This window comes from Nycticebus coucang, chromosome 15 (assembly GCF_027406575.1).
Source record: "Nycticebus coucang isolate mNycCou1 chromosome 15, mNycCou1.pri, whole genome shotgun sequence".
Classification (NCBI taxonomy): domain Eukaryota; kingdom Metazoa; phylum Chordata; class Mammalia; order Primates; family Lorisidae; genus Nycticebus; species Nycticebus coucang.
Window position 1 is genome coordinate 69,524,115 of NC_069794.1, and position 16,944 is coordinate 69,541,058.

The 16,944-nt window shown below is 38.4% G+C and overlaps 1 protein-coding gene across 8 annotated transcripts in view; it reads left to right on the plus strand.

Moving 5' to 3' along the window:
• The first annotated feature begins 229 nt into the window (after positions 1-229).
• The window catches only part of IFT88 (intraflagellar transport 88), a 164,591-nt gene continuing 147,876 nt past the window's right edge, over positions 230-16,944 (plus strand). For 6 of the 8 annotated variants that reach the window (XR_008374646.1, XR_008374647.1, XM_053563849.1 and 3 more), the window contains exons 1-3: positions 230-361; positions 10,594-10,689; positions 16,332-16,394. Coding sequence is in view for 4 of the 8 variants with exons in the window: in XM_053563849.1 (XP_053419824.1) it covers positions 10,600-10,689; positions 16,332-16,394 (153 nt within the window). In the remaining 4 variants the exon portion in view is untranslated. The remainder of the gene's footprint in view (positions 362-10,593; positions 10,690-16,331; positions 16,395-16,944) is intronic. The other 2 variants (XM_053563855.1, XM_053563853.1) reach the window with 1 other exon arrangement.

The window sequence follows — 16,944 nt, forward strand, 5'->3', positions numbered from 1 at the left end:
ACAAGCCGCCCGCTGGGACCTCCGGGGCCCTGCTCCTCCTTCCCACGAGCCGTCCGCCGGGACCTCCGCGGGGAACACCCTTCTCTCCTCCTCCCCAACAGGCCTCCAGCCCGGACCCCCTCAGGGACTCCAGCCCACACGCAAGCACCGCGCGCAGGCCGCGCCGCGCCCCACCCCCGCGCTTCCGGCCCCGCCCGCCCCCGCGCGGAGGACTGTGGGAACGGCTTCCCTGGATTCCGCGCTTGGCAACCGCTGGGAGCGGCCTTCGGTGCTGGTCCTGCGGAGGCTCTGGGTAGATTCTGGCAAACGCCACGTCTTCGCAGGGCTGGACTCGCGGTCACCCCGCTCCCCTCAGCGCGAGGTAGGGAAGGGCTTGGAGCCATGCGTCGCTGCGGGCCCCCTTCTGACCATCACGCGGCTGCGATGTGGGGGCGTCTGCGGCGAGGTCGCGAGGGCACAGTCCCTGCTCCCCCCAACTCTGCCACCTGTGGTGACAGCGTCCCGGAGAACAGACGTCGGTTCTTGCACCGCGGTTCTCAGGCTACAGGCTTTTCTTGCGTTCTGGACAGGGATAGGCGTTGCTATCCTCTTGGTATGGCTGTCCCATATTACAGTCCGCGGCAAGGACTCCAGACCCATTTGGACCATTGCATCAACTCTTGAATTTCACAGCAGATAGGGTGCACGTTTCTCTTTAATTTTTGTTTGTATTTGAAATTGCCTAATAGAGGCTGAACCAGCAGTGAAGGTGAAAATACACAACAGAATGCGCAAGGCATATACTTAGCTTCCCAAAGATGGAAAAATTCAAAAGCCATGAAATACTCTTTTCCAAAGATTCTTGCTAAGCCTAAAATTAAATGTTTTTCCCCCAGTTTTGCTGACTTTTAAATTCAAATTTAATTGGATTTCTTTTTTATTTTGTGAATAGGGCCTTATTGTCACAATCATATAATTATGCATTTCAGTAGACTAATAAAATATCTAGAAATATGGAGAACCTGGTGAGTTGTCAAGGTTATAAATAAAAATAGCTCTCATGGCCACAGTAGATTATATTAGAATACTATCATTAATTATCATGTTGTGTACATAGCCAAAGTGCATGTCTTACATATTTTAAGTAATGTGATTAAGTTAAAGGAAATTATTATAGATGATGTATTTAACATCACATCCACTTATTCTGCAAAGAGTGATATAAAAAGGAGAGACAGAAGTAGCTGTCTCTCCTTTTGGAATGCATTAATTCCCAAGTCCCTTAGCTGTCACAAATTATATTTCCATCATTCTTTTTTATGGTATCAGAGGGTTATTGAGAGTCCCATTTTTTGCATCAAATTTTGTATTTTCTTTATACATTTTTTAATTTCAGAATGTCATGAGGGGTACAGATGTTTTGGTTACATGGATTGCTTTTGTGCACTTTGTGTCAAAGTTATAAGTGTGCCAATTTACCAGTCCCCTCCTCCACACTCCCACCTGCTTAGTTTCCTGTTGAGTTTTACTGCCATATGTACCCATGAGTGTTAATCAGTTCAATTTATTAGTGAATACATGTGATAGTTTTCCATTCTTTCTATACTTCGCTTGGAAGAATAGTCTTTTGCTCCATCCAGGTTGTTACAAAAGGTATTAATTAGTTTACCATTTTCTATGGCTGAGTAGTGCTTCATGGTATATACCACATTTTATTAATCCACTCATGCATTGATGGGTACTTGGGTTGATTCCACATGTTTTTTTTCACCAGGCTGATTTTTTGGTTGTGTGTGGACTTTTGAGAAACTACACTAGGCATCTTGGAAGTAGTCTATATCATAGATACTAATAGCAGAGTGTAAAAAAAAAAAAAAAAAAAAACTTTAACATTTAAAAAAGGTTTTACTGACATTTAATTTATATTGAATATAGGTGGAATTATCCCCAAATAGTTTCAACATGAGAGGCTTGTTATGCACATAAGCTTCTTTTGAAATAGTTTGGAGAATCCAGAAACTCTGAGTTGTATAACAACATCTTTTTCTGCAACCCATAGCTGTTAGTCATGGGTGATTCCCTTTACCTTTCTAGGGCTCATTTTCCACATCATTAAGATTTGTATGTTCACCAGATGTTCAGATACCCTATCTTATAGTTAAAGCCTTTTTAAAACCTGTTAACAAGGGCCAGGCTTGGTGGCTCAAGCCTGTAATACTAGTACTCTGGGAGGCGGAGGCAGGTGGATTGCCTGAGCAAGAGTGAGACCCCCGTCTCTAAAAATAGCCTGGCGTGTGGCAGGTGCCTGTAGTCCCAGCTACTTGGGAGGCTGAGATGACAGAATCACTTGAGGCCAAAAGTCTGAGGTTGCTGTGAGCTATGATGCTGCGACACTCTACCAAGGGCAACATAGTGAGACTCTGGCTCAAAAAAAAAGAAGCATCACATTTCTTTCAAAAGAAATCTGATTAATTTTATAGCCTCTACTTTTTAAGGTCTACTTTGTATTTTTTTAATTTATTTTTTATTTCAAATTAATATGAGGGTACAAATTTTTAGGTTACATTGTTCTCACTTCCAGGGTAAAGTTCCATTTGTAAAAGAGGGTGTTATGCACCCTCACAGTGTGCCCATAGGTGAGATCCCGCCTCATTCCCTCTCCCTCTCCTTTCTCTCACCCCCATACTAGACTATATTTGTGTTTTATTGTTCTTATAAGCATGTAATTATTTATATGTTGATTTCATATTAGTATGGAGTATTAGGATGGAGTAATTATTTATATGTTGATTTCATATTAGTATAGTTGGATATTTATTTTTCCATTCTTGTGATATTTTATTAAGAAGAATATATTTCAGCTCTATCCAGGTAAATGTAAAAGATGTAAAGTCTCCATCTTTTTAAATGGCTGAATAATATTCTATAGTATACATGAACCAGTTTGTTGATCCATTCATGTGATGGGTATTTAGGTTGCTTCTTAATAGTAGTACAACTTGGCAATTATGAATTGAGCTGCAATAAATATTCTGGTGCAAATGTCTTTGTAGTAAAATGATTTTTGGGTCTTTTGGGTAGATAGTAATGGAATTACAGGGTCAAATAGAAAGTCCACGTTTAGATCTTTGAGGATTCTCCGAAAGGGCTGTATTATTTTGCAATCCCATCAGCAGTGTTCCCTTCTCTACACATCCACTCCAGCATCTGGTGTTTTATGACTTTGTGATGTGGGCTAATCTTGCTAGGGTTAGGTGATTTCTTAGAGTGGTTTTGATTTTCATTTCTCTGATGGTTAAAGACAATGAGCATTTTTTTCATGTGTTTTTTGGCCATTCATCTGTCATCCTCAGAGAAGTTTCTGTTCAAATCACTTGCCCACTTACAGAGAGGGTTGTTTGCACTTTTCTTATTGTTTGAGTTCTCTGTAGATTCTAGTTATCAGGCCTTTGTCAGATTCATAATATGCATTCCCATTTCAAAGGCTGTTTGCTTTGTTTGTGATACCCATAGCTGTGCAAAAGCTTTTTAGCCTGATCAAATCCCAGTCATTTATTTTTGGTGTTGCTGTGATGGGGGCGGGGTCTTCCTCATAAAATTTTTTCCAAGGCCATTGTCTTCAAGTGTTTTCCCCATAGTCTCTTTTAGAATTTTTATTGTTTTATGTCTTAAATTTAAATCTTTCATTCAACGAGAATCAATTTTTGTTAATGATGAGAGGTGGGTCAAGTTTCCGTCTTCTACATGTGGATAATCAGTTCTAAAAGTTGCTCAGTTTTTGTTTTGTTTTTAAGCTGAGTGTAGTGGGTCATGTCTGTAATCCTAGCACTCTGGGAGGCTGAGGCAGGTGGATTGCTTGAGCCCACGAGTTTGAGGTTGCCAGGTGGATTGATTGAGCCCAAGAGTTGAGGTTGCTGTGAGCTGTGATGCTGTGGCATTCTCTCTATGCAGGGCAACAGAAACTGTCTCAAAAAATAAACAAAATAAAATAAAAGTTGCTCATTTTTTATGACTTATGTATAAGCTAGACTGACTAAAATAGGGCTTACAATCAGGAAGTTCTTGTTTAGCACAGTGGTTCTCAAAGTGTGGCCCCCAGACTAACAGCATCAGCATCACTTGGGAACTTTTTAGAAATCCACATTCTAGCCTGGTGTGTGGCTCAGGGCTGTAATCTGAGCAACTGGGAGGCTGAGGCAGGAGGATCACTGAAGGCCAGGAGTTTGAGGCCAGCTTGGGCAACATAGACCTCATCTCTATAAAAAATATTAAAAAAACTAGCCAGGTGTGATGACAGGCACCTTTAGTCTCAGCTACTTAGGAGGCTGAGGCAGAAGGATTGTTTGAGGCCAGGAATTTGAGGCTGCCGTGAGCTATGATGATGCCATTGCACTGCAGCCTGGGTAACAGAGTGAGACCTAGACTCTAAATAAAAATCAACATTCTAAGGGATGAAGGAGGTGATAATGTGTCCCCCACTCAATGTGTTTCTTAGTGAATAAGAAACACTAGTGGCTGGGAAGCAACGATATGAATTTGAGAACTTTAGTATTATTTGAGCCAAAGCTTTTATTGAAAATACTTTATATGTTTTCTGCCAATGACATCTAATACCTTTTGGACATATTTTATCTGATTGGCATTTGCTTTCATAGTAGTGAATTTTCATCTTCAAAAAAGTAATGAGAAATTAACTGAAAATGGATCAAAGACCTAAATATAAAAGCTAAAATTGCAAACTATTAGAAGAAAATATAGTTGTAAATCTTCTTGATTTTAGTTTAGGCAGTTGTTTCTTAGATGTGATAACCAAAAGTACAAGCAACCAAAGAAGAAAATAAATTGTACATCATGAAAATTAAGAATTTTTGTGCTTCAAAGGATACAGTCAAGAATGTCAAAAGATAAGGCACAGGATGGGAAAATATTTACAAATCATATATATAAGGTCTAGTATTGAGAATATATAACAGATCCTTATAATTCATAGAAGACAACCTAGGTTTTAAAAATGGATAAAAGATCTGAATGTACATTTTTCCAAAGAGATACATACAAATAGCCAATAAACACCTGAATAGTCATCAGAGGAATGCAACTAAATACCACAGTGAGATACAATTTCACATCTATTTGAATGGCTGTATCAAGGAACAACAATACCAAGTGTTGTCTAGGACATGAAGAAACTGGAACCTTTGTACATTGCAGAAAAAAATGGAGTAAAATGGTGCAGCCACTTTGGAAAACACTCTGGCAGTTCTCCAAAACTTAAACATGTGACACAGCAATTCCATTCCTAGATATGTATCCAACAGAATTGAAAATATGTATCCCTGCTAAAACTTGTACACAGAATGTTCATAGCAGTGTTAGCACCTGTGGCTTAAAGGAGTAGAGCACTAGCCCCATATGCTGGAGGTGGCGGGTTCAAAAAACTGGCCAAAAACTGCAAAAAAAAAAAAAAAAGCCAAAAAGTACAGATGTCCTTTAATTAATGAATGGATAAGCAGGCCAGGGGCACAGTGACTAATGCCTGTAATCCTAGTACTCTGAGAGGCCAAGGCAAGTGGATCGCTTGAGCTCAGGAGTTTGAGACCAGCTTGAGCAAGACCAAGACCCTGTACCTACTAAAGAAAATAGAAAAGCTAGTCAAGCATTGTGGTGGGCCCCTATTGCCACCAGCTGCACTAAAAGGATTGCCTGAGATTGAGGTTTCTGTGAGCTATTATGATGCCACCACACTCAACCCAGGGAGACAGAGTGAGACCCTGTCTCAAAAAGTATACATAAATAAAATGAATAGATAAGTAAAATGTCAATGTATTATTTAGCTATTAAAAAGGAATGAAGTACTGATCTGTATTACAACATGGATGAACCTTGAAAACATTACACTAAGTAAAAGAGGCCAGACACAAAAACCCACATATGTACAGAATTGATAAGTACATAGACACAGAAAGTAGATTATGGTATGTGAATTATAGCTCAAATAATTTTTTTCACTTCTCTGTTCTCACCAAGGACTCAAAAAAGTAATTAGTATTTTAAGTATATATAAATAATTTTTTAAAGGTTATGAGAAAACATATCAAGTATGAATCATAGAAGCTACATATATTTGTTATTATGCTGAAACTTTTTTAGGACTTTAACAGCACATGTAAAATGTACAAGCTCTAAACTATACTATTATCTATTTTAAGATAGACAAAATAATTCAATGGTACATGTCTTGGATAACTACCCCCCACACACACACACACAATTACTTGAAATATTGACTTGATCTGAATGATAGTTCTGGGTATTCTTGTCAGATTCTCTAGTAATTTTTACATTTACAGTGTGTATATATATATATATATAGTAATTACATTTCTCCCAGGCTTTGTTGAAGTCAAAATAAAATGCAGAGGCCAGGTGTGGTGGCTCACTTCTATAGTCCTAGCACTTTGGGAGGCCAAGGTTGGCGGATTTCTTGAAGCTAAGGAGTTTGAAGACTAGCCAGGGCAATATAGTGAGTCCCCATCACTATGTAAAAATTTAAAAAATAGCCAGGTGCGGTAGCATTCACCTGTATTACCAGCTACTCAAGAGACAGGAGGATTGCTTGAGCCCAAGATCTGGTCTAAAAATCAAAACATGAAAATAAAGTTTTTAAAAAGGTAGAGACAAATTTCTAAATTTAATATTTTATTTAGGAAGACAAGATTGCAATTCAGGCCACACATAGACCAGGTTGTCTTCAGTATGTACAAAAAATAAAAAGAAAGTTGGAAGTTTGACAGTGGCCTAAGATGGTCCTTGAGTTGCAGCAAATTATGTTAACAGCTGTAGATAAAACCGGTCTCAGGCTACAATAGGCAGCATTAGCAGCTGGACTTGCAGAAAATTCTATTCTTGAAGTAGTTATGTGTCCTGAATGGGTTTCCCCCTGCCCCTGGCTTATTGACTATTTTAGTTGGGTATGACAAGAATGACCCAATTTCTATGATCAACTTCTGCACTTCCATTTTACTTTGCTTTGACATCTACTTTATTCTGTCTTGCTTTTTTCCTCAGCATTTCATTACAAAATTTTTCAGATGGGTAGCAAAGTTTAAAGAATTTTACAATGAACAATTTACCTTCTTATAGATTCCACCATTAATGCTTTTCTAGATTTGCTTTATCATGTATCTGTCCATTTACCTATGCCTCTATCCATCTAATAATCCGTCTTATTTTGTGCATTTCAAGCTAAGTTTAAAATATTAAGCTTTCCCTAAATGCTTCAGCACATCCACATTAATTATAGTTCAGTATTTTACTGGTTGTTCTTTTTTGGTTTTTTTTGCAGTTTTTTGACTGGGGCTGGGTTTGAACCTGGCACCTCTGATACATGGGGCCGGGTGCCCTACTCCTTTGAGCCACATGCACCACCCTACAGGTTGTTTTAAAATTTACAAAGCAGAAATCTCAAATATGCATTTCCTGAGTTTTCACAAGTACATACACTTTGTCCCAAACTCTTGCCAGGCAATAGATATATCAGCTCCCCAGAAAATTTTCTCATGACCTTTTCCATTCAGTCTCTAACCCCCACCCCCAAGAAGCAACCACTTTCTATCATCTAGTAGCTTTGCCTGTTCTAGAATTTCATATAAACGAAACAGTGCACAATGTACAGTTTTATGTACAGTTTCTTTCACTAGGCATAATTGACATTCTTCCATGTTGTTACATATGTCATTGGTGCATTCTTTTTTATTGCTGAATAGAACTTCATTACATATATGCCACATTTTGCTTATCCATTTTATTGATGGGCTCCTGGTCTGTTTTTCATTTTTAGCTATTATGGATCAAGCTATAAGAAAGAAAAGAAACATTTAATCTAAGGAATGAGAAGCTCCACTAAATTATGAGGCCCAGATAGGCATGAGAATGAGCCAGCAGTCACATCCCACTTCCCTTCTGTGGCTAAGTAATCATCTCTTAAAACTGCTTGCTATGGCCACAAGTATCTGTCAGTTTACCTCACAGTGCTGCAGGCTGGACATCATAGCCCTTACAGTGTACAACTAATCATAATCAATGTTGTTTCTGTAAACCAGCAAGACTTCCTGATAAAAATTCAGTATCATCCACTCCCTGACCCTCCTTTTCCCTTTAAAACCCTGATTTTAACAAAGGCCAAATGGAGTTCATAACCAACATTACTTGGGTCTGAGTCTTTCAGGCAGCTGTCCTTATGTTATGCCCAGGAGTTCCACAAAGACCACACTGCCGAAGGAGCCAAATTTACAGCAGAGTCCTTTTATTGAAGAGCCGGCTGGTGACTGCCTCAGTCTCCCAACCTGGGGTTTCTGAGAGCACCTCCGAATGCTTTAAGGAGTCGGGTATTTATTTATGTATTTTGCAGCTGTTTGGCTGGGGCTGGGTTTGAACCCACCACCTCCAGTATATGGGGCCAGCGCCCTACTCCTTGAGCCACAGACGCCACCCGGGGGTCAGGTTTTTAAGGCTTAGTCTGCATCCTGGTTGGCACACAGGCTGTCCAGGTGCATGCAGGTGGGGGTAGCAAGCAAGCACTGCACAGAAGCAGAATTTCGAGATTAGTTAGCCATACGTCATACATCTTAGTTCCAGTACTTTTCCTCCATACATCTTTGTCTCAGTATTCTCTCTACCTGGTATTGTCTATAGGTTAGTCTGGGAACAGTCGGTTCGTTCCCCAGGCCCAGGAGTTAGTCAAGCAAAAAGTTAGTGCGTACTTTCCATCTATCTTGGGAGTAAACCAGACTTACTCCATTTTGTTGAGGACTTGCAGCCCAGGAATTTGTCAGGAGTTAACTGGTATTTTTCTACTTTAGCCTAGGCCTAACACTTACCTTGTCTCAAGTTAACTCTTCCCGCCCCCCCCTCACCAAACTCTTTAAATTATATTTTAGCTTCAGTTTTTTCTTTAGGTCAACACTTGCTGTGACCTAAAGAAAACATTAAGAACATCCTTTTTTATTTTATTTTTTTATTGTTTGGGTTTCTTTGAGGATACAAAGAATTAGTTTACATTGTTGGCATTTGTTGGATAAGAAATTGTGTCCCCACCTCCAAGAGGTGTGCCATACACCATGACCCTCCCATCTCCCTCCCTCCTCCCCTCTCCCCACTTCCTTATCCTCCTACCCACCCCACCCCACCCCTGTGTTAGCTCACCTGCTGCCTTCATATTAGAATAGACAACATTGGATTTGTGGTTCTCCATTCTTGTGATGCTTTACTAAGAAGAATGTGTTTTACCTCCATCCAGGTTAATATAAAAGATGTAAAGTCTCCATCATTTTTAATAGCCAAATAGTATTCCATTATATACATATACCACAGCTTCCTGGGTTGGTGGGCATTTAGACTGTTTCCACATTTTGGCAATTGTAAATTGAGCTGTGATAAGCAGTCTAGTGCAAATGTCCTTATGATAAAAGGATTTTTTTTTCTTCTGGGTAGATGCCTGGTAATGGGATTGCAGGATCAAATGGGAGGTCTAATTTGAGTTCTTTGAGGATTCTCCATACTTCCTTCCAAAAAGGTTGTATTAGTTTGCAGTCCCACCAGAAGTGTAAAAGTGTTCCCTTCTCTCCACATCCATACCAGCATCTGCAGCTTTGAGACTGTGATATAGGCCATTCTCTCTGTGATTAGGTGGTATCTGAGGGTAGTTTTGATTTGCCTTTCTCTGATGATTAGGTATGATGAACATTTTTTCATATATTCGTTAGTTATTCATCTGTCTTCTTTAAAGAAGGTTCTGTTCATCTCTCTTGCCCAGTGATATATGGGATTGTTGAGTCTTTTTTTGATTAATTTGAGTTCCTGATAGATCCTAATTACCAAGTTTTTATCCTACTCCTAATATGCAAATATCTTTTCCCATTCTGAAGGTTGTCTGAACAACATTCTTAATCTCTTTTGTAGACATATGCTTTCATTTTTCTTTGGGTAAATCCTTCTGAGTGGAACTGCTGGGTCATAAAAGGTATATATGAGTTTTATAAAACTGCCAGACCTTTTCCCAAAACTATACCATTTTTTTTTTTAATGTATTTTTTTAATTATTTTTTTCTGGTTGCAGTTCAGCCGGGGCCAGGTTTGAACCCACCACCCTCGGTATATGGGACTGGCGCCTTACTGACTGAGCCACAGGCGCCACCCAACTATACCATTTTATACTTCACCAACGATGTATGCATACTCTGCTGACCTTATTTGTTGTTGATCTTTTTAATTTTAAACATTCTAGTGGGTGTGCATGATTTCTGCCTTGCATTTTAATTGACTTTTTCATGCTTTTCTTTTGCACTTGATTTTGCACTCCATGAAAATTAGGACAACCAGCTGAACCCCCTATAGTGCCTGTCACTGTTCCTTCAATGGTGTAGGTGTGGAATAAATGTGAAACCAGGGTAATGGATGAATGTTTTGACAGTTTTGGGAATTTGAAAAAACATTCAAGGCATAAAAATAGGTATGGGTAGATTTGACCAGAGTGGTAGTTAAATGACTGTATTTATAGGAATTAATATTTATTTCTTATACCAAGAACATATTTATACTCCCAATTTGTCATAGGTACAAATGATGCAAAATGTGCACCTGGCTCCAGAGACAGATGAAGATGATCTTTATTCTGGTTATAATGACTACAATCCAACCTACGATACTGAGGTAAAAAAGTCTTGGTTAAGCTGGTTTATGAAGACTTTGGATTTGAGAGTACTGCTTTATTATGATTTAGATTAGATAAGGTGATTAATAAGCCTTTAAAAGTGTTAGCAAAGGTTCTGCTAACTTCTACCAAAAAATAATTGCAGCAGAGAGGAAGATCATGAGACAGGTTATGAAAATGAATTAAGGTGACTTGTATTCTTCAGCACTTGTTATCCAAATGTGTAAAAGACTTAGATGGCACCTACAGTCAGGTTTTTTTTTTTTTTTTTTTAATGATGGACTGGGCAGAGTGGCTCATGCCTGTAATCCTGCATTCTAGGATGCTGAGGCGTGAATTGCTTGAGCTCAGGAGTTCGAGACCAGCCTGAGCAATAGTGAGACCCATCTTTACTAAAAATAGAAAACCTAACCATTGTGGTGGGCTCTTGTGGTCCAGCTATAGGCACCTGAGGCAGGAGGATTGCTTGAACCCAGGAGTTTGAGGTTGCTGTGAGCTCTAAAAGCACGGCACTGTAGTCTGGGGCAACAGAGTAAGACTCTGTCTCAAAAAAAATAAAAGTAAAAATGCTATAAACTTGAAATGTCATGTTGTTTTTCCTTCTTTAAATTGTATTTTATAGAAAAATAGGAAAGAGAGATAAATATAAAAAAATTAAAATCATAGGAACTTGATGAGATAACCATTAACTAACTTATAGTGCTTACCTCAGAGATAACCATTAACTAACTTATAGTGCTTACCTCACCAAACATTTTCCTATGCAAATTTATGTATGTTTCTACATTTTTTGATAAATTGGGCTCATACTGTGTGTACTGTTTTATAACCTGCTTTTTGTATTTCATGAATATCCATTTATTTCACTAAATTGTATCTGCTTAATATTTAGTGATATGGTAATTTAAAAGATGAAATTGTTACTGAAATAAATTTGGATTTTTAAATCTGTTTAGTCTCTTGTGAGAATTATAGTTTCCAAATTGTAAAAAAAAAAAGAAAAAGAAAGAAAGAAAGAAAACTGCAACAACAATAAAAAAACACATAACAAAAAAAATCTTTATGAAGTCACCTTGAAGTAGTGTGGGGAGAAAAGTAAAGATGAAAAATATGGGTAATTTACTTGGGAGTATCTAAGAACCAAATACAGTTGGCCCTCCATATCTGTAGTTCTGTATCCATGGTTTCAGTGAACCTTGGATTGAACATACTCAGTATGCTTGGCCCCTGTAGCTCAAGCAGCTAAGGCGCCAGCCATATACACCAGAACTGGCAGGTTCGAATCCAGCCCAGGCCTACCAAACAACATTGACAACTGCAACCAAAAAATAGCCGGGCGTTATGGTGGGCGCCTGTAGTCCCATCTACTTGGGAGGCTGAGGCAAGAGAATCACCTAAGCCCAGGAGTTGGAGATTGCTGTGAGCTGTGATGCCACGGCACTCTACCCAGAGTGACAGCTTGAGGCTCTGTCTCAAAAAAAAAGAAAAAAGAAAAGAAAAGAAATAAAAATATTCAGTAAAAAAACCCCACAGTGTGGCTCAGTACCCGTAACTCAGTGGTTAGAGTGCCAACTACATGCACTAGGGCTGGCAGGTTCAAACCCAGCCAGGGCCTGCCAAACAACAGTGATAACAATAACAAAAAAATAGCCGGGTGTTGTGGTGGGCACCTGTAGTCCCAGCTACTGGGAGGCTGAGGCAAGAGAATTGCTTAAGCCCAAGAGTTTGAGGTTGCTGTGAACTGTGATGCCATGGCACTCTACTGAGGGAGACATAGTGAGACTCTGTCTCAAAAAAAAAAAAAAAATGAACAAGTTCCAAAAAGCAAAACTTGAATTTATCATGCTGAGTACTATGTTGAATGTACACTGTGTGACATTGTATTGAGTATTATAGGCTTGGTGTCTGTAGCTCAAGCCACAAGGGCGCCAGCCATATACACTGGAGCTGGCGGGTTCGAATCCAGCCCAGGCCTGCCAAACAACGACAACCACAAACAAACAAACAAAAAAAAATAGCCAGACATTGTGGCGGACACCTGTAGTCCCAGCTACTAGGGAGGCTGAGGCAAGAGAATCGCTTAAGCCCAGGAGTTTGAGGTTGCTGTGAGCTGTGACGCCACGGCACTCTACCGGGGGGGACAGCTTGAGACTCTTGTTTCAAAAAAGAAAAACAATAACAATACCCGGGGTGACAGCTGGAGACTCTGTCTCAAAAAAAAAAAAAAAAAAAACAATTTTACAGTAATCCAGAGATGATCTAAAAATATTCTGGAGAATGTTTGTAGGTTATGTGCAAATACCGTATACTGTGTTATATTAGGCACATAAGCATTGGCAAATTTTGGTTAGGGAGGTGGTCCTGGAACCAACCTCCCATGGATACTGAGGGACAACTATATTAGCATTTGTAAGCCTTTAATTTAGTAATTTAGGAATTTAATTAGGGTGCGGTGGCTCACGCCTCTAATCTTAGCACTGTGGGAGGCTGAGAAGGGAGAATTGCTTGAGTTCAGAAGTTGGAGACTTGCCTGAGCAAGAGTGAGACCCCGACTCACAAAAAAATGAAAAACTGGGATAGCGCCTGTGGCTCAAGGAGTAGGGCACCGGCCCCATATACCAGGGGTGGCGGGTTCAAACCTGGCCCCAGTCAAAACTGCAAAAAAACAAAAAAAGAAAGAAAAACCCACCTGGGCATTGTGGCAAGCACCTGTAATCCCAGTGGCTTCCAGAGGCTGAGGCAGCAGGATGCCCACAGCCAGAGTCTGAGGTTGCAGTGAGCTATGATGCCATTGCGCTCTGCTCAAAGCATAGGGTGGGACTCTGTCTCAAAAAAAAACGAAGAAATAAAAATAAAAAATAATTGAGGAAATCTCATGCTATTCTAGAGTTTTTCTTGTAGTTTTTAATAATTTTTGAAGTGTATATTTTCCTTTGGAGTGAAATGATGGTCTATGAATTTGAGACCTGAAAAGAAAATAGAAACCATTCACTTTTTCTATATAAAATAAAAATCCAGTTAAAAACAAGGTGCGCCTGTTGTCCCACCTAGAGCTTGAGATGCTGAAGTGAGAGGATTGCTTGTTTGAGGCTGTAGTGTGCCTTGGTCTTACGCCTTTGAATAGCTACTGCACTGCAGTCTGGGCAATGTAGCAAGACTCTGTCTCAAAGAAAAAGGAAAAAATCCAGGTGATACTGATCATTACAGAAAACTTGAAATGTGTAGAAAGAAGAAATAAAATGACATAAATCCTGTCACCCAAAGATCCACCTACATTGGATGTACTATGATCATATCTGATGTTTTGCTGTATTCCCTTTTCCTTTAATACTATATATGCAGATATTTCTCTCCCAGTATACAAATACACACAGAGATTATTATATAGTCCCCTTTACAAAATTTGCGTTGTAACAAAAGTATTTCTGAGATTAGTATAAACCATGAAAACCATTAAAATCTCTCCATTCTACCAGTTAAAAGACATGCTTATCTTTTTTGTACAGTTACCAGTAATTAATCTTATCACTCAGAAATGACTTGTGTAACATTTTGTTGCTTTGTCTTTTCTTTGTGTATATATACACAGTTTTTTAATTCAGCTACATCATAACCAGTGTTTGGAACTAAATATTTAAATGAATAAGGTTTTAATGGCTGTATAATTTTGAAAATATGTAGTTGATTAGAAGTATATTCTCATGTTAGAATTTTTTTTCCAGTTTTCCACTGTTGTGAATTACTTGATGAAGAACAGATTTGTGCATAAATAATTTTCTGTGTTTTGATCTAGCATTTCCTGGGATAGAGTCCCAGAAATTGAATTAATAGATTGTGAAGGTAATCATTTTTTAAAGCACCATAGAAATTTCTTATCCTCAGGTTGTCACAATGTGGCTGTGTGATTTAATCTGGAGCAGATATGCAGAATGTTAGACCCCAAATTAAATTAGACAGTGAAATAAAAATATTTGCTTTATGCATGGTTTTCTTTGATCTTAATAAGTTCAATATATAACTGAAATACTTGAAACAGCTGCCTAATAATGTTAATCGAATATGTGATTTGTTAATCAAGTTACAAAGACAAAACTACAAAAGTTGTGTTAGTTTGGTCTTTGTAATTGGAGAATTTGTTAATTGTTCTTTTTAATTTGTTATTTAGGTAGAATTTATTGAACTGATTAATCAAGTTTTACTCATAGTTTAGGAATCTTAGTAGATATCCTTTTACCAAAAGATCTGCCAAAGTAAAATTATGTTGAAGGTTGCCTTTGTCTTTATTATTTTATATATAACTTTTCAGTTTCTATGGCTGACTGAGAATTATGTACTTAACTAAATTTTATGTAGTTAATATGAAAGGTTATAAAGATAACTTAAGGTAAAAATTAAAGAATAATGATTGCATGTAACAAAGTCATGTTTTAAAGTGTGTTGTGGCTGGGTATGGTAGCTCATGCCTATAATTCAAGCACTTTGGGAGGCTGAGGTGGGAAGATTGCTTGTGACTAGGAGTTTGAGACCAACCTGGGCAACATAGTAAGATCCCATTTCTACAAAAAATGTTTTAAAAATAGCCAGGTTTGATGGTGAACACTTGTGGTCCCAGCTGCTTTGGAGGCTGAGGCAGGAGAATAGTTTGAACCCAGAAGATTGAGGTTCTGTGAGCTATGATCCTGACGGAGTGAGACCCTGTCTCTAAATAACCTGTTTCCCCGAAAATAAGACATCCTCCGAAAATAAGACCTACTCACAGGAAAGATAAGACATCCCCTGAAAATAAGACCTAGCGCATCTTTGGGAGCACACCTTAAAATAAGACACTGTCTTATTTTCAGGGAAACAGGGTATAAAATAGTGTCTTGTATTAGCATTCTGGTTAGAAACATTTTGTTTTGATTATCTGCAAATTCTTAAAAAGTTAATTGATAGCAACTCTATTTTATGTATTATATTTATTTTAAAATAATTTACATGCATGTTTTTGTGGGAAGTAGATTTAAACAAATCAAAGGCCAAAGAATTTTTTATAAAGTGTGCCTGAAGGGTTAGAACCAGAGTGTGTGTTGAGGAAGAAGTAGGAAATAAAGTCTGGGTAGAAGGGTAGTGGTTGGTAAGATTGAGAAGTGTAGATCAAAAGAAAGAAAGAGGTGTGAATATCAGTTCTTACTGCTCTGGCCCCTAGAAAGAAAGAAACAGAAGAAAGGCTGTATCCTTATATACCTGATCAGTTGTGTGATCACAGCTTGTGGTAACCTCAAACCTCTAGGCTCAAGTTTTCCTGCCTTGGACTCTTGAGGTACCAGGGTTATAGGCATGAGCCACCATGCCTGGCCCTACTTAATCTTTTACCCAAGCAGTATGATACCGTCCATTTCAATTGCAGTATAAAATGTCCCTTAAAATTGACTAACATATTCAGTATTCCTCTTCCTAGGAGAGGAAGGAGCTTTTATATTTTGGGTAGTGTGAAAAGGAGAGGTTTGAGGGCAAGAGACCTTGAGCCGCTACCCAAATGTCAACATTTGGGGTAAGATGAATTATAGAGGATCTTGAAAAACAGGAGTTTAAACTACCTCCCCCCACCCTTGATTCTTGCTTCATGTTGAATGGTGTTAAATTTGTTTTTTCGTTTTAGGAATTGGAGAATGACACAGCTTTTCAGCAAGCTGTGAGAACTAGTCATGGCAGAAGACCTCCAGTAAGTGAAAAAAAAAATTTTTAATTGCAGTAAAGAAACATTTTACCTGTTTAGTTCAGTAGTGTTAAGTTCACATGGTTGTGAAAAAAATCTTCAGAAATTTTTCATCTTGCATTCATGAAGCTCTGTACCCATTAAACAAAAACTCCTCCATTTCCCCCATCTCCAAGCCCCTTTGTAACCCCTCTTCTACTTTCTACTTCTATGAATTTGACTACTTTACATACCTCATGTAAGTGGAATCATAGAATTTTTTTTTTTTTATGACTGGCTTATATTGTTTAGTATAATGTCCTTAAGGTTCATCTATGTCATAGCATGTGAGAGAATTCCTTTACTTTTTGTCTGAGTAGTATTCCATTGTATATATATATACCACATTTTGTTTATTTATTCTTTGGTCAATGGAAACTTGTCCATTTTTGTTACAGAGTTGTAAGCATTCTCTATATATTCTGGATATTAACTTCTTATCAGATGTATGAGTTGCAGGTATTTTCTCATTCTGTAGGTTGCTTTTAATGCTGTTGATTGTGTCCTTTGATGTGCC